At 40.2% G+C, this 18490-nt stretch overlaps 1 protein-coding gene across 1 annotated transcript in view; it reads right to left on the bottom strand.

Moving 5' to 3' along the window:
• Positions 1-5579: 5579 nt before the first annotated feature.
• The window catches only part of c1ql3a (complement component 1, q subcomponent-like 3a), a 45860-nt gene continuing 32949 nt past the window's right edge, over positions 5580-18490 (bottom strand). The window contains exon 2 of the mRNA XM_075452236.1: positions 5580-5759. Within this exon, the coding sequence (XP_075308351.1) occupies positions 5580-5759 (180 nt within the window). The remainder of the gene's footprint in view (positions 5760-18490) is intronic.

Here is an 18490-nt window from a genome sequence, read left to right as displayed (position 1 = left end):
ACTGGTAAATCTTAGTATTTCCTATTTAAAACAGCTGATGTATTCATCTTTTGTTTGTGATGATTGAAAGCCATTATCTATATGGCCCCCCTCTGACCTAACTAATACTGGTTCACATGCGTTGGCAAAAATATGGTTGTTTTGTTTCTTGCAATAATCTTACACAGACACAATGGTATTTCTGTCCATTTAATAGAGACATTGCTGAGGTAACATTACATAGGGGACTGTGGTAAGAGAATATGGGTGCAAAGATTTTATTATATTGCAAACACTGTATCTATGATACATACGCCTTTCACATCAATACACTGGTCAGGCTATAACTTTGAGACAGTCAGTGATTACTGAGGGAATAGCTGATTCAGTATTTGATTTTAACTTTTCAACATTTTTTACATATGATAGGCAGAAAACGTTTGTATTGTATCACTACAGAATGCAAGAAACAAATTTTCTATCCCGAACCCTCCCGAACATACAGTTTATTGTTGCTATATCCAATTTCTGCATAGTGGTTTCAGTTTACATTGCAGTTTATATACAGTAAATATGTAAGAAAGACAGAAATGTATCCATCAAAAGTTTATACCAGTGAAACTTTGAAACGGAACTTCAGACAAAAGGCTTAAGTGAAGTCTGTGATGCTGGTAGCACCATACTCATATTGGTGGTTATATGTGTTAATTACTTACATGCTGTCAGAAAAAAATGTTAAGTTGTAGTATTATGAATTAGATAATTCTCCATTTTGAAGGTTTGGACTTTTCATTTTGTACTCATATTCATCTTTATTACTCACTACACTAAGAAAATCAATACTTGATTGAGGGAGAGTTTTGGTGAGACCCCCAATGGGTTACCATTTTGGGTTATCCACTGAGATGACTGCAAAGCTAAAAGTGTTGTCATGTCACTTCTGTTCATTTAGCTAATTCTAGAATGTCACAGCCATTAGCAAAGCACAACTGATGTTTGTTTTTTTTTTGTTGGTTGCTAGATCAAACTCAAGAATCGTAAAGATTATTTTCCTAAAAGTGGTGAAATTGTCAAAAATGCAAAAAAACAAATCTGTAATCTTTACATTACTTTAAACCTCTCTTTAACAGACACAAGGGCATATTAAATGATTTTCAGTGTCTTCAATAACCAGCCTCACTGTACTTAGACAATGTAAACAAATCTATAATCTGATTCAAGCAATTTATATTGAAGAAAAAATGTGAGAGATGCATGTTTGCCACTGTATTAAATAATATCAGAAATACCATTCTTTTTCATTGTTAGGGAATTGTGGATACTAATTGTTGCAGTACAGAAAAAGGAATGTGTCCATTCTTGTTGAAGACAAGATTTCAAGTGCTCAACAGTCTGTGGTTGTCCTTTGATTCTCCGCACCATGATGTAGTAAACATTTTTCAGTAGGAGACAGATTTGAACTGCAGACAGGCCAGTTAAGAACACACTTTGACTCACATGGAGCCACATTATTGTACTAAGTCATTCAGAATTAGGGCTGGTATTGTCCTGCTTAAATAACCATAGATCTTCTGTGAAAAGACCTTACCTCGATGATAGCATATGTCTCATCATATCTAATTTTCCCACCAATTTGCTATGGGTGAATAATATAATAATATAGTTAAAATATTGTATTTCGCAGCAGAAAAATGAAAAAGAAATCATTTCTAAGGCAAAAAGTGTGAACAGATTTTTACTAAAGAAAAATCTCTGTCACAATAGTGACAAAACCAAGAACTCAACCTGCAAACAGCCTTCACTGTATGTGTTATCATTTGCATGCTGACTTGTAGTAAACCATAGATTTTCAGTTACCTGTAGTTTCTCTATGTCAGACAATTTCTTTAAGTTGATCTGTCTTATTCTGGGCACACTTATATTGGCCCTGCAAGGTGCTGATGCTAAAATGTGGAACAATAAACGTCATGTTTAGAATTTAACATGATTGAAAATGTATTTCTCACTTTTTGAACAACATTACATGTCAAAATGAATGCAATAAATTAAAAGATATTGTGCGACATTGGCTTGTCCATGGAGCTTTGTTCATATTCATGGTACGTTGAACATATTCATTCATTATTCAATCTGAGAAAGTTGTCCAGATAGACAAAAGATTATGAGGGTGCATGCTCTTTTAAAAAAAATGGTTCCATCCCTTCCATCATTTTTTAAACATGGCCTGTTTTAATGTTTACTTCTGTGTCATTAGTTTGTGTTGTTCTCCAGTTCAATACAAACAAAAATAGGAAAATAAGCAATTCGCAAAACCCAAAAATAGACCTGTTTTAAAATTATTTTTTATGCTGATGACAAAAACAAGTATATTACAAAAATAAACAAATGAATAACGGTGACTGGTGTGTGTTTATCACCTAAATAATAAACACGGGTCAACTGTGGGCTCATGTCAAGTTCTAGAAGCATTTAATGGAAGTAAGAAGAGAAGTAAAATCAGAGATAAATTGTCAAGTGTCAACATAAGTTAAAACTACCAATATATGTTCCCGTGATATCTTTAATTGTACAAAAGGGGCTGCTGTTGGTCAATAGGAAGAGCAGTCATCTGCTACTTGGAAGGTCGATGGTTTGATTCCTAGCTTCCGGGACCACATGCTGACTTGTCTTTGGGCAAGACAGTGAACCCCATGTTGTTTCTATACATTGGTGTATGAATGTGTGTGATTTAAGGGGAAATAAAGCACTGTGCATCCTGAAACACAGATGTGCTGTATGAATGTGTGTTTGTGTGAATAAAATAAAAGTCAGCTCGACAAGAAAAGCCCTGTATAAATACAGTCTATTTACTATTTACAAAACACTCCAAATAACCAAATTTTACTTTTTAATTGTGAAGTACCGTGCATAGACTGAGAAACAAATTGAATGTACCTTAAGATAACACTAAAATGTTGTCATTGTCACATTGTCCCATATGCACTAAATGTTAAGATACATGCTGCGCCAAGCTCAAATAGGTAGTAACTTTACTAGCATTTAGAGTAGCATAATATTATCTGTCATTTGGTCACTGAATACATATAATCCATGGGATCGTAGTGAATGCACTGATACATTCTTCATTTATATGTTAGATATTCACTTAGACATCATGGTCTACTCTATTTTAATTATTTAAAAAAAAACTAAATTAGTTCAATCTAATTATATTTAATTTATGTTATTGCATTTTTATTCAATTTTTAGAGCCAAAAACTATAGCTAACTTAAAGTACATAAAGTTTAAGTCATTAAGAGCTTCTAAATGGGAAAAAAATCTCTGCGTACAGTATGCAGTACTGGATTGCGCCTAGAATGGGTCTGGCTCATACAGAAAGTATAATGCCTCATTTCCTGTATTAAAGATTATTCGTGGTGGAAATCAAGATTTTAGTACCATGAACATGTTCAGGAAACATGAGCAAAACAAGCAGTCAAAACCACAGCAGTCTTTGTGGCAGTTCTGGTTACGTTAGTTAGGTGCTAAAAGTAAAGTGGACAGCTCATATTATCCATATGCAGTCCATTTATTTCAGATAAGCAATAAAGTCTCTGCTACTATTTTACTGCTGCCCTTTTTTGTTTTACATCTCTGCACGTGTTTGTGTCTCATTGGGATTGTTCACAAACTTTCAGGCTCTACTGTTGTATTGTCAAGAGGAAAAGACATGTGTGCAGCCAATGAGAGGAGATAACGACTGCTGGTGACGCCACTATTTTTCCAAGTAGCTTTATGTTTTGTTTAGTTTTATAAACTTGCATGTAGGTATTGTAAAATGTCTCAACGCACTGTAGATTTTTGGATGCATTCAGTGACTTTTTTTTTTTTTACTCAAGCGAACCCTCTTTGAACCCTCCAGGAACTCATGCGCTAATGAACTAGTGAGTGAGTGACTGGGACCGGTCTTTCTCACATGAGCACAAGGGGGGTGAGGGTGGCCTACAGGGAGGTGGCATATTAATTTGCATATTAATGATCATCAAGTTTTGATTCAAACTATTTAGAGGCATAAAGGAAGATAAATTATCTTAAGTTGTATCTATATTTTTCATGGATGTATCTGTAATTCTACCAGTAAAACAGCATACTTTAGCCTTGTACCTAAGCTAATCAAATCAACCCCTAAATCAAAAGAAGAAAACAGAAGCAAAGATAAACAGAGTCTACCTAAAACCTGTAAAGCTTGAATTGTCTGTACAGAACACAAGGTTAAAGCAACACTAGAGAAGATTGTGAACTTTAAAACTATGTGCTTCTGAATTCATTTGAGGTACATTCCTGGGCCTGAAACAGCACTGGGAGATGCAGCAATTCAGTTTCCAGCGCCGGACCACACTTTTTTACTTTATGGTCACCTGATATTTTTAATGGTGTCTTTTTGGCCTAAGCAACACTAGAGAAGATTGTGAACTTTAAAACTATGTGCTTCTGAATTCATTTGAGGTACATTCCTGGGCCTGAAACTGCGCTGGGAGATGCAGCAATTCAGTTTCCAGTGCTGGACCACACCTTTTTACTTGATATTTTTAATGGTGTCTTTTTGGCCTAATCAACATAACCTCAAATTTATGGCAAGGCAAGGCATCTTTATTTATATGGCGCATTTCATACCACAGGCAACTCAATGTGCTTGAGTTGCCTGTTTATGTGTGTGCATTTATGTGTGTGCATGTACAATTGCAGGACTAACACAGTGGGTCGCCAAATTCTCCGGTGTTACTTTTAATTAAAAGTGTAATTAAGATTCTTTATTTCTTCTTTTTTAAGGATATATATATGCCACAAAGGCCAAATAGAAATGCAGAAAACAAAAATCTTGCTTGGAGACAAAAGATGACAAAAAAATTGCACGTTAAAAAGTCCTCCTGTCTTGGCTTCTTGTAGTTCCTGTTTGTCCTAAAGCTGGATTACTTCTGAAAAAGAGGAGCTGCATTGATCTGGTAATAATGAATGAATATTATGATTTGTACTGACTCCAGTAGATTTCCAAACAGATTTGTAACCTTTTGACTTTGTTTACTAAATTAACAACAATTACACTAGATCCATCATAATAATTTCCTTGAATGGCACCTAGGATAAGAACAAAATCAGCATGGGAATCAATTCAAGTAATTTGTTCAAACAATATTTTACAAATATATGATCTCCTAATACAGGCTTAATATAAATCAAGAAATGCTTTTGTGCTGAAGTAATCGTTTCTGAGTTTGTGTTTTCGGCACTGGACTTCATCATTGAGTACATTTGTTTGTTTTTTTAAACTCCACAAATGTGTAAAATGGGCTTTACCTGCTTTAGTTGTAGTATTTAAAGTTACTCACCAGCTGTTGTATAGTACTCTCTCTTATTTTTCTTATTTTGTCAAAGAATATTGTTTGTTAATTGCCAGCCATTTTACTAATATTACTATTTTTCACAATACTTTCCTAGTAACAATAATAGAGAAAATAAACTAATATGCAGGTTTGTATCAGTTAGTTCACACAAGTTTAAAAGACTGGATTGCCAGGCCTGAAATAGCAAGGAGAACAAATATTGTAATTGCAGCAATTGTCTAATCAGCATAGATGATAAATCCAGAGAAGGTGCTGTACTTGTTGTTGTTGCCTCCATGAGCTTTCCCACCATCTAATTTAATGTAGATCTCATCTCCTGGCTCCAGATGCAGTACAGCGCTGTTACTGGCATAGTCATAGTTCTGGTCTGCATCTTGGGCAATGGCACTGGCACGCACCTGCAGGAATATAGAAACACACACACATGCACATCACCATCATCCTTCGATCATCACTCGATCACTCGATCATGGCTTGCCCTAAACATGACCAAAACCAAAATTACCAAAATACTCTTTCAAAAATGACTTGATTCATACTATAGAGAATTGTCCTTAAAAAGTAATGTAATGTTTTCTAGACTATCAAATTTCGTAGCTATTAAACCTCATCCTTGAGGACAAGCCATTGCAGGATGACCAGTATAAGGTTATAATGGAGATGATAGCCACAGTAATCACTTGACATTCACAACAAGGTTTACTGTATTACTTCCTATGCCCTGAACTTTTTCTTTAATGATGATGCTACCACCAATCATTACACTGCTGTCTTTATTCATATGCCATGGTTTTCCTTAACTTGTGTTTCTCTTTTTGCCTCAGTCCTAGCCTGATGTTGCAGGTTCCAGCCTGTTCCCTGAAACCCTGTTTTGTGGAGTATGTGGCTTAAAACAGTTCTATGGACAAATACTCAAATATCTGGTGTGGAGCTCTTCAGCTCCTTTAAGGTTACCTTTGAATAAATTTCATAAATTCACATAAACATTTTTACATAAAATAAAAGCATTTCAGCGGGGAGTGGTAGAAGCATTAAAAATACATCAAATAACATAAAGAAACAAATAAGGTAATTAAAATGAATTAAAATTATTAAAAACAAGCAACAGTCTGGGGGCGGTCGGTGGCATAGTGGGTTAAGCAGCCGCCCCATGTATAGAGACTACAGTCCTCGCTGCAGCTGGCCCCGGTTCGAGTCCTGCAACGGACGGCCCTTTGCTGCGTGTCTTCCCCATCTCTCTGCTTCCTGTCTCTCTCCAACTGTCTATCGATTAAAGGCATAAAAAGCCCAAAAAAATATTTTTTTTAAAAACAAGCAACAGTCTTGATAAGTTAAAAGATACTGTGCAGATTTCATGTGACACCCACAAATGTTTGGTCACAATTGTTTGAGTTGTTTGAAGTACTGTGTGTGAATGCCAGATTTAAATGTGTGTTTTATATGGGTTTTAGTAGAGTGTGTTTCCCAACTCCACCACAAGGGGGAGAATCGCCAAAATTGAGCGCCAGTAGTAGTAAGCTACGTCAGGCTTCCGTTTCTCAGACAGAGGACTACGGTGGCCGACACGTGCAAACGCGCTGCAAACGGCGACACAAATCCAACAGTAAAACGCTGCAAGAGAAAAATGCGGCAATCATAAAAACGACCGGAGCACACGCACTGCAAACCCAAAACACATGCAAGAGAGAAACGCTGCAAACTTCAAAACACATGCAAGAGAGAAACGCTGCAAACATCAAAACACCTGCAAGAGAGAAATGCTGCAAACATCAAAACACATGCAAGAGAAAAATGCGCTGCAAACTTCAAAACACAACGGAAGTTCGCCAGGCCACTAGGGGGTCTCGACCAGTGGGATAGGGGATCGACTATGGGAGATCTACCATATTAATGAAAGAGAAGAAAGTCAAAAGGTACGTTGTCATTTATTTCTTTTTTAAACACTTGGCCGTAATATTTTACTTTATTATAGAAGAGCAGCGGAGTTATGTCACTATAATAAGGTAAAAGATTACGGTCAAGTGTTTAAAAAAAAAAAGACATAAATGACAACGTACCTTTTGACTTTCTTCTCTTTCATTAATATGGATAGGTCGAGACCCCCTAGTGGCCTGGCGAACTTCCGTTGTGTTTTGAAGTTTGCAGCGCATTTTTCTCTTGCATGTGTTTTGATGTTTGCAGTGTTTCTCTCTTGCATGTGTTTTGGGGTTTGCAGCGCGTGTGCTCCGGGCCTTTTTATGATTGCCGCATTTTTCTCTTGCAGCGTTTTACTGTTGGATTTGTTTTGCCGTTTGCAGCGCGTTTGCACGTGTCGGCCACCGTAGAGGACTGACGGTGGAACAAGCACAACTGACGAGTAGCCCCTGACTGCAGACCGCAGATCGGGGCGGAGATCAACGTTGAGGGGGCGGTGCTCAACATAGAACAACACATTTGTGGAGGGGGCGTGGTGCATCAGCTGCAGGAGAGAGGTGTGGAAGGGGCTCAGGGAAGCAGCATCAGGTGAGTGATTAGTACACCAGAAACCATTTGTCTAATCACTCTCCCCTTTTAAAAACAGTAGCGTGCTGGACCTGGGGAGGAGGAAGGACACACGAGCACGCAGGTGGAGTCGGACTGGAGCAGGGAGACTCCACAAAGAAGTGTGTTCAATAAAAGAATTAAACTGCCAAGAAAGGCTCATTACTGTCTGAGACAACCCACGGTGGCACAGAACCGCCACAACATTGAACCGCAGAAGAAGAATGTGTAGAGGAGAAGAAGTAGATTCGTGAAGAAGTGTCAGGATGTGGTGTAGGGAGGACACGGATGCGGACTTTTCACAAGAAGAAGGGTGATTTATTAACAAAAAACAAAGTAACAACACAAAGCGCGGCTTAGCCGGATTAAAAAAAAACTCAACTGGGGAAAATACTGGAAAAACAAAACAAGGACTTAACAAGGCAAAGATTAATAAATACTTAACTTGGTCAAAGATAGTTTGTAGCATGGCATGAAGGGTCAGACACAAACAAGGAACCAACAAACAGACAGGGGAGACAAGAGACTAAATAGAGGGCTGGGAGTGATTGGAGAGTGAGTGCAGCTGGAGACAATGGACAGGTGAGGGGAATAAACTAATTACCTGGGTGAGGGAAGTGAAGGGAAAAACCATGGCAAAACTAAAAACCAAGACATGAACTGAACACAAAAACGTAACTTAAAACATGATATTAAAAAACACAAGTCCATGGGCATGACAAGAAGAGCATAGATATCTATGAAGTGCATAGATAGATGCAGTAGATGCATAGATGCAGTTTGCAAAATGGAAGTAAGCAAGGTTTTTCTTTTTTAATGTGCTATTTTGCAATATTTGTGACAGACAACGAAGGAAGTAACATTTTTTTCATTTTAAAATATGCTATGCTCTCTGTGACGATACACTGTGTTCTTAGTTATTATCTTAGTTACTATCTTACACCACGGAGACGACTGAGAAACTCAGCGCTAACGTTCAACAGCATGTGGTGACTTCCGGTTTTCAAAAATAAACGAGAACTGTCAATTTTTTATTTAAAAAAAGAAAGAGAGATGTGTGTCTCATAAAACAAGTTATAGTACTATGCCCCTACACTCGTTTTTTTTCAAAATAAATATTAGCATTTTACCACAATAGCTTCCAGGTCATGTGACCGATTGGGTAAAAATGAGCATAAATCTAATTTTGACAGTCCTCCTCATGTTAGCAGACAGTTACCTGTTCTTCATCCATGCTCTTCAGCATCCGTGACATGACATGAATCCAAATTTGTTTTTGAAAAATGAGAAAATGATTTAATATTTGTGGTCTTGTGGATTTCTAATGATTACTTTTTTGTGTATTCTTTCCCCCTCTGAGACACATTAGTATTCTGTTAGATGGTGACAAACCAACGGTGACGAGAAGCACCAACAGTGGACTATTTTACTGTCCCTTCTGCAGATACAAGGCTGCAAAACCAGCAATGGACAACCACATTAAAGACCATTCCTCAGTGAAATGCAGAGGTGCGTCACACATATTACACATTTTAATTAAAAGTATTTTTTCACAGGTATGAATCTTTTTCCTTTTATCAATGTCATGTTCATGGAATCCAGTCATGTTTATTTTTTGTATGTTGTCTTGTGGATTCCTATTTTATTTTTACATTTATCTCTCCTCTTGTTTCAGGTGACTTTCTTCTTCCTCTTGTGTTCCCCTGCTGGTCTAATTGTCTTCCCTGCCCTGATTGTTTCCACCTGTTCCCCACCTCCTTAAACGCATATATGTATTCTGCATTCCCCTTTGTTTTGTGCTAGTTTGTCTTCTCCAGAGAAAGCAGGCATGTCCAATCTGTTCTACAAAGGGCCATGTGGCTGCAGGTGGTGATGTTACCTCCAACACCGAAGCTTCGAAGCATGCTTCAAACTCGCTGGAGAAATTGTCTCAAAAAAAAAGAAACCGTTTAAGCCCTTCTATTGCGCAAAAACTACTTTTCTTGAATAAAAACACGTGAAGTAACACAAGCACCCTCTTTATTACACCAAGCACACTCCCAAAGAAAATATGAATGACAAACCAAAAATTATCACATTGTTTTTAAATTATTGTGTTATTATATACAGAAGAGATGTATCATATTTACTTCATTTGGTGCAACAATTGCTACTGCCAGTAGATGTAACCCAAGGGAATTGAATGAAGCTTCGAGTAGTGAACCACTTTATGACACAATGGTTCAAAATGATTCAATTGCTATCACCAGCTGCAGGTTTTCGTCCCAAACAGGCAACAGTATGACAGTCTTGACTCAGATAATCAGCTGATCTCAGTCTGCAGATAGTTGATTGGTCAAACTGTGTGCTTATATATATATAATTATCTATCTAATATATATAATTGTTTCATATATATAATTATATATCTAATATATATTATTATAATTGTTTTATATATATATATATATATATATATATATAAATATGCTGATTTTTAAAACAGGGGAAGCCCATATTACGCTTGGCTAAAAGCATGTCAACTACATTTGGTGTTGCTAACTGCTTAGCTGCGAGCATTGTGACAAAACTACTAGCTAACACGACAAACAAATGCACAACAGGAATATGATTGACAAAACTTCTAAACAACAAGTATGTGTTTCTTATTTACAGTGTAATATTTACAAAAGTGTATGTGTGTGAGGATGGAAATGGAAACCATGGGAAATGAGTGAAACTTCGACAGCACTTTCACAGACAACCAGTCTCTTTCGTATCCGCTTTGGGACTGAAGTTCCAGCGTGCTTCTCCCCGCTTAAAAATTCGGCTGCCACAGAATCTCTCATGATGGACAAACACTAACTCCAATCATCACGACACAGCCCCTCATATTGACACACCCACGTCTAATCTACCCCCAGAGACGCCGGGCTTCCGGAAGTGATGAGTTTTTGTCGATTTAGCCAATGATGACCTAGAATTGTAGAAAAAAACTTGACTCTCCCGCCCCCTCCTGAAGCCGGGCGTCCTCGGCTCGGAAGCCTGGCTGTTGAGTGGCGGCTTCATAACATTATTTTCTCAGTGAACGGTGGCGATTTCAGAACAAATCACTTCATTAAGCTACAGGACAACATGTTGTAGTTATGAAAGTAAATGCAGTATTGGACATATCTTGTGTTTTGTGAATAACTGTTTTATCGTCAATTTAACATTGAAGATGTAGCAATTTCGCCAGAGAATGGGAGAGGCTGCCCGGCTTCCCCTGTTGTCTCTGAATAGCCGCGGCTGATATATATATATAGCTATAATTGATTCCTTATTTTAGGCAACTCGGTGCTGCTTGCTGTTTGTGAACGTGCTGCATGGTCTCCGCCACCAGATGGCGCCCGCAAAGGAGTCGTTGAGCTGCGCCCCCTCAACGTTGATCTCCGCCCCGATCTGCGGTCTGCAGTCAGGGGTACTTGCAACTGACGGCTCTTGTCTGTACTTTTCCTGTACAAAACAGGTTGGTAATGTGTGTTAATTTATTACAATATATGCAGAAGGACTTACAAAGCCTTTTTGATGTTGTTAGAATAGAGTTGAGATACAAGATAGGGTGTTGAGAACTTTAAGGGACACAGCATTAGGATTTTCTTTACCGAGGGAAACAGTAAAACAAAATGGCGGCCGTACTGCCGATATTGTCATTTGGTTGCATAGAGCTCCTTCACGTTTCTATTTCATTAATTTGATTTATTATAAAATCGTTAATTCATTGTATGTTGTTGATAAGGTAAAAACATTAAATCTTATATCGTTGTATCGTGAAAAGACTGACGTTTGTTACTGGGAAGTCTGCATCATTAAGTAAAAAGTGTGTAAAAGTGTCCAGGCATACAATAGAATAAGAAAGCCATGTTAAGAAAACTGTAGAAACAGTGCTGTAGCACTGGTGTAATATCTTTCGAGGCTGGTTTAAGCAGCATGAGGAAAATATGTGTTTGAGTGCACATGGGTTGTTTACAATAACCTAACAGTTATATGTCTGTTAATTTGCAAAGTTGTGTATTGGTGGATGTTTTATATTGTAAAAAGAAATGTAAAAGCCTGTTATTAAAGACAGAGGACTGCCTGTGGAACAAGCACAACTGATGGCTCTTGTCTGTACTTTTCCTGTACAAAACAGTACAAAACAGGTAACTCATCCTGAGGTCTGTAACATAATTTTGGAGGCACCGCTGGGATCAGCGTCATATGCGAGGCGATGTTGATCCATTAATCTACGAATCCAAGGCAGACATCACAGGACCGGCATGGTGGAGCGGCAGATGTGTGACTGAGGCAGCTACGGAACCACAGAGTTTGAGGGGGACCCCAGCTGGAGGAGTGCAGCACTGTTTGCTCGAGGTGATTGGACTGTGAGACGTTGCTAGCAGAGAAATACGACATGGAGGACGGTAAAAGGAAAGAACTAGCGTGGAAGATAAAGAAAAGTCTTCACACACTGACAACCGAGGAACTTTTTCAAGTTGTCAGAAACATCACACCAGTACCTGATCTGGATCCTGGAAGTGCCATCCAGGGGGATGAGGAGAGTTGTGTTGAGTATATATGCACTTATTTGACTTGTAAAACACTGCTTGAATTAGAGGACCAGAGTTAACTCTTTCGGTGCCATTGACGTCTATAGACGTCAATTTAAAAAAAAAAACGCTGACTGCCAAAGACGTCTATAGACGTCAATTGCGTTTTTTAACGGAGCGGGCTGGGGGACAATCTAGCGGAGTTTGTCACTAAATCTTAGGCTTGTAAACACTAAACAGAGAATATACTGGCAAAATTACCCGCAAGGTGGCAGCAGTGCCACTTTGCACAAAAAAATAAAAAGCGTGTTTTCTCCGTTTTTTGGGTCAAACAGCTGTTTTTGGTGAAACCAACATATGTTGTACTGTCTATTACTAAAGGACTGAAAATGGTAGAAACAAACTTTTTTTTCCTGATGAAAGAAGAGAGTCTACTTTTTCGTTTGGTAATTTCGGTGTGTACATAGTCATAAGACACACTTTTCTGTGGGTCTTGGAAAATCAGTCAAAATACTGTAAAACACTTGGCAGTATGGGTGTCTCTGAACTGAAAATGGCTGGCAGCCAATGAGTTAAAAGTTAACTGAGTTTAAGAAAGCACCCGTCCAACATGCACCTACCTCCATTGCCACACAACAGCAACATTCGAGAGCAGAAAGTCGAACCAATAGCTACCCGACAACAGATTCAGCAAACATCAAACCTGATAACATGGTTTCTGTAAGAGACTTGACGTTTCTGCAGCGCAGAGAATTCTAATGGCGCTTTTCCACCTGCTCGCTTCGACTCGGCGCGCTATTGCATGTTTCCACTAGCACGCCGTACCTGCAACCGGCACGATTTTTCGTACTACCTCAGCCCTGGTTCCAAGCGGGCCGAAGCGTTACTAAAACGTGACGTCAGCTGACTGCCTTCCACTGATTGGGCGATAAGTGTCGTCACTGGAAGCGCCATAACGTGGATAATAAAAGCTAGCGTTAGCAACTGTTAGCTTACCTCCAAACGTCGTCTTTTTGAAGCTCGTAACAAAACTCTCCGGTACTTTTCAATACTGTTTTGTCTGGCGGCCAGGAGTCTTCTCTGGCTCTCTTTTCTTGCCTTCTGTGCGACAAAAAGCCACAGGGTGAGCAGCAACACGCGCAGCCGTGTTATGACGACCCCGCCCACGTCGAGAAGGCACGAAGTGTAATGGAAACACAACCAAACCGAGCCGTGTAGAGGTAGTGGAAAAGCGCCATAAGTTCATGGGGGTCAGGTCGTGGACAATACATCAGACATCAGCTACCATGGACTGTGTAAGCAGATTGATGAAGGACTGATTGCAAAGAGAGTGAAATCATCCAAGGTGTCCTACGCATCATCAAACCAGGTCAGTTAAAGGACATGCTGATTAACAAGGATGACTTAACCCTCAGTGAACTAAGAAGCTTCATGCGTTCACACCTGAATGAAACGGGTGGAAGTGAGTTATTTCAGGAGTTAATGAGCACAAGGCAACATGAGCCCCCAACAGTTTCTATACAGGATGATAGGACTGAAACAGAAAGTCATGTTTTCTTCCACACAAGACAACATGGACATTGAATATGAGTTCCGTACAGTTCAGAATGTGTTTCTACTAGTGGTGGGCCGTTATCGGCGTTAACGTGCTGCGATAATTTGAGTCTTATCGGGCGATATAAAAAATATCGCTGTTAATCTATTCTCAAAGTTGGGTTGGGAACTGGGTCAAAATAGGTAAGCAAACTGTGATGACTTTTACCTTGATATTTTAGCTCGCGTGTAGGCCGATGTACTTTGTCTGCCGTTAGGTGTGATGAAAACAGAAGAACGCCACTTTGCAGAAGCCTGTGGTAGGCAGTTTATGGAGGTCGCTAATCTGTGGGGGATAGTTGACAAAATCTGCTCTGTTGGAACAGACAGCGCTCCTAATATGGTGGCCGCAGGGAGGATACTGCCCTTCGAGCATCTGCCGTGTGTTGCACATGTTGTACAGAGAGCGATTGTAATGTCACTGCGAGAAGGGGGTTTTGATGCTGCACTTGCCAAGTGTCGTAAAATGGTGGGACATTTCAAACACAGTCCGGCCAACGCAGACAAGCTGAAAGTCCACCAAACCTCCCTTGGGCAAGTTCAGGAGCCGCTCGTGCAAGATGTTCCAACACGGTGGAATTCCACCCTCGAGATGATCAAGCGCGTGAGGCGCAACAGAGACGCACTGCACACAACGCTATCTCAACAGCAGCACCATCTGGCCCTCCCAACAAGTGCTGAATATGAGAAGTTGGCGAAGCTAGAGAATCTGCTGGAGCCATGCATGTGAATAAGCTGGTCTGCCTAAGTGACTGGTGGAAGAAGGAAAAGTAGCGCTTGGACTGATTAACAAAAAGCTACTGATGTAAACCTTGTAGGCTTACCGTACTAATTTTCATGTTTAACTGAATAAACCGTTTAACACAAGTACATTTTATTGAGCATGTTTTTTTTTCTTCACCAAATATCAAAGTAGAACAGCTTTCTCAAGCAATCAGTGATGGGTTTTGGGAACAGGAAATGAGCCCCTGGTTTAATGCACCCCCTGTATTAAGAAACCCTATCTCAAAGACTGATTTTTAGTCATTACTTGGGTAGCACGCATTTTTTGAATGAGCCATTTTAATCTAGATTAATTTCAAGATTTCAATGAGATTAATCTAAATTAAAAAAATTAATCTATGCCCACCACTAGTTTCTACGCACTATTCACCAGGGTCTCCTCCCCAAGTACAGTGACATTCGTAATGAACTCAAGCCGCTTCTCTCTGACTGCTCAGTATCGGATGAAGCGCTGATACGACAGGTGAATAAAGTATCCAGTGAGGAGAGAGAGTGACAGCGAAGGCTTGGATATTCTTCTCACCAAAAGGTAACACATGCCCACAGTGCTCAACTTGAAACTGATAAAAAAAACCTGAAAAACCACCAGACCTCAAGGCAAAGAATAAAAATAAAGAGATAGAAGTGAGCTCAAAGGTTGATGCTCTAACCAGAATGGTGGAAGCTCTGACAGCTACTATGACAACAGAACAACACTGTCAGTGTGGCCACACCCAACCAAAACACAGACAGACAGCAAAAAGATACGGTTGTCCTAAGTGTGTTGAAAAGGGCACAGATTCATGTAAACACTGTTTCATTTGTGGAGATGAGGGCCACAGAGCAGCGGGATGTCTTAACCCTTTAGGCGCCAAGATTGTTTTTTGAAAATACTGGATTTTGACATTAATATTTCAAAAGCTGGTGGCTGAAAGGGGGTTAAAGATAGATACCTACTGTACATTAGAAAAATGTTGCCCATGATCCATAGTTTATGTGGGGTATGAAATTATTGATCTAATTTGCATATTATGACGTCATCAGGTGGCAGCCATTTTGAATCTCATTATGTTCAGGAAATATTGGAATTGAGTGATTATGAACTTGTTTTTTTAAAACTTTTTTTTTCTTTTTGTCTATTTATCATCATCTATAATGATCAGGGAACAGGAAAGCAACAATAAAACAGAATAATGTAGTAAAATATTACTATATCATCATTACCATATAGTAGGAAAACACATGCGAAAAATTGCCTATAATTTTTCAGGAAATGGTGGATATTGACTTGATGTTTGAACTTATTTTCATTTTTCTGTCTTTTACCATCATTCATAAGGAGGAAACCAACAATAAAACAGGAGAAAGTGGTAAAATACTGTCATCATTAGGCTACCATAGGGTAGGAAAACACATGCAAGAAGTGGAAGACATTGAATTGATTTTTTTTTTTTTTTAACCTGTTCAACCTTATTCATAATGATCAGGAATGAGGAATACAATAATAAAACAAGTGGTAAAATGTCAGGATCATTGCGCTGGCGGATAGGCGCGCCGCGGCACCGGGGGCTGGATGGAGAGAGCGCATGCTAAAGATACCAGACCCACTTCTCCCACCCCTGATTCCTCGACCAACACCTCTACGGACACTGCGACCGCGTTCCCCACTACCACCCACTCCATTGAGGTTGGATAACGGCACCGAATGAGTTGGAGTGTGTGTGTGTGCTTGGAGAACAGCCTCGCTTCGCATGCCGGCACCATTGCCTTCGGAAGTTTCACGGTGGGAAGCATGAGTGCTTGTCCGATCCTCCTCCTCACGAGGTAAAAACTCTCCTTCGGAGTCGGAATCGGCAAATAGCATGCTCAATACTTCCTCACGGTTCAACTTCTTACAAGCCATGGTGTTAAAAACTCACTAATAGTTCGCTGAAAATAAAAATTCGACTCGCACGTCTCTACAGAAAAGCTCTGAATAACTGCTTCCGTCTGAGCTCGCGCGGCTTTTTTGTACTGCCTTATAAAAACACTGAACTACAAAATGACGTGAGCTTGGTCTTGTTTGAAAGGGTAACATGTTTGCCAACTAGTGGTAGGAGGACTGAACACCTTACAGCCCGTTTAGTTTATCTACAGACTGTTTTGTTTATGCTGACGTCATGTCGCAATTCTGCGACTTTGGCGGTTAGAGGGTTAAGAGGTGGCAAGCAAAGAACTCTAGCCAACCCTCAGCTGATGTACATGCACTAAGCAATAACGAGTGGCAGTGCACCACAAAGGTAGGGTTACAACTGGGAAGCCAGACCGATGTACAAACTAACTGTGTCACTTGTCCACTCACAAACCAAGAAGCTGAAACGCAGGTAAAAGTGGCTCGGTTAGTGGGAAGGAAATGTAAGATTGAATGTTACATTAACAGTTATAAGATGGACTGTCTAATGGACACCGGTGCCCAAGTGAGCATCCTCGATCCTCAGTGGGTAAAGACCTACCTCCCTGACCACAAGCTGCGCCCATTGGCTGAACTGATAGGCCGGAAAGATCTCAACGAGCTGGCTGCCAATGGTACCGTCTTGCCATATGATGGGTGGGTGGGAGCGATAGTGAGCCTCCCAAACAGCAGCGACCCAGACATGGTAATAAAAGTGCCCTTCCTGGTGAGTAGCATGTCCTTGGACCACCCCCTCATTGGTTTCAACGTGGTCGAGCAACTAATCCTGGGACCCGAGGACGATGCTGATCTCATCCCCACCCTTGTGAGCCTCATTCGTACTGCGATGAACCTGCAGGAGGACAAAGCCACTGCACTAGTCAACCTCATCCAGACAAAACTCACCAATGAGGATGACCTCAGTCAGGGTGTGTTGAAGGTGGGACCGCATGATGTGGTTATTCCAGCTGGTCAGGTCAGGCACATTAAGTGTAAAGTACCATCCACGTTTGACATATCAAAACCACTCATGCTCTTTGAACCCAGTGAGATCAACCCTCAGCTGCAACAGCTTGATGTTGGTGACAGCCTCGTAGAGGTTTGCCAGGCACAGGTTCCCTATGTGCGAGTCCCCGTCGGCAACCACACAAAACATGATGTGACCCTGCCCAGTAAAACTACACTAGGGAGCATTGAGTCAGTCGTGAAAGTGCTGAAAACTGATGAGCTAGACCCAGACACACCAAGTGTCACTCAGGTAGCTGATGGTGATGGGCCCCCCCGAGCTCAGCTGGACAACAGTGACGAGAGAGGCGATGTGGTGGAAAAATGGGACCCACCAGTTGACATTAGCCACTTAAGTAAGGAACAGCAGAAAATGGTGAAGGAAATGTTGCGACAGGAGTCAGGAGCATTTGCACAAAATGACAATGACATGGGTTGTATAAAAGGTTTGGAAATGTCTATCACACTCAATGACAACACGCCTGTCCAGAAATCATATACCTCCATCCCAAAACCCCTTTACAAGGAGGTAAAGGAGTATATTGAGGACCTTCTGGCAAGAGGGTGGATTGTGAAGTCTAAATCCCCTTACTCGGCACCTGTCGTCTGCGTGCGTAAGAAAGACGGAACGCTCAGACTCTGTATCGATTACCGGCTCTTGAACCAGTGAACAGTCCCAGACCACCACCCCAAGATCTCACAGACACTCTGGGTGGGTACAGTTGGTTTTCCATTCTAGACCAAGGGAAGGCGTACCACCAGGGGTTCATAG

Source organism: Odontesthes bonariensis, chromosome 20, assembly GCF_027942865.1.
Source record: "Odontesthes bonariensis isolate fOdoBon6 chromosome 20, fOdoBon6.hap1, whole genome shotgun sequence".
NCBI classification, from domain to species: domain Eukaryota; kingdom Metazoa; phylum Chordata; class Actinopteri; order Atheriniformes; family Atherinopsidae; genus Odontesthes; species Odontesthes bonariensis.
Note: the sequence above shows the minus strand (reverse complement) of the source record. Positions and strands in the feature narration are given on the sequence as shown.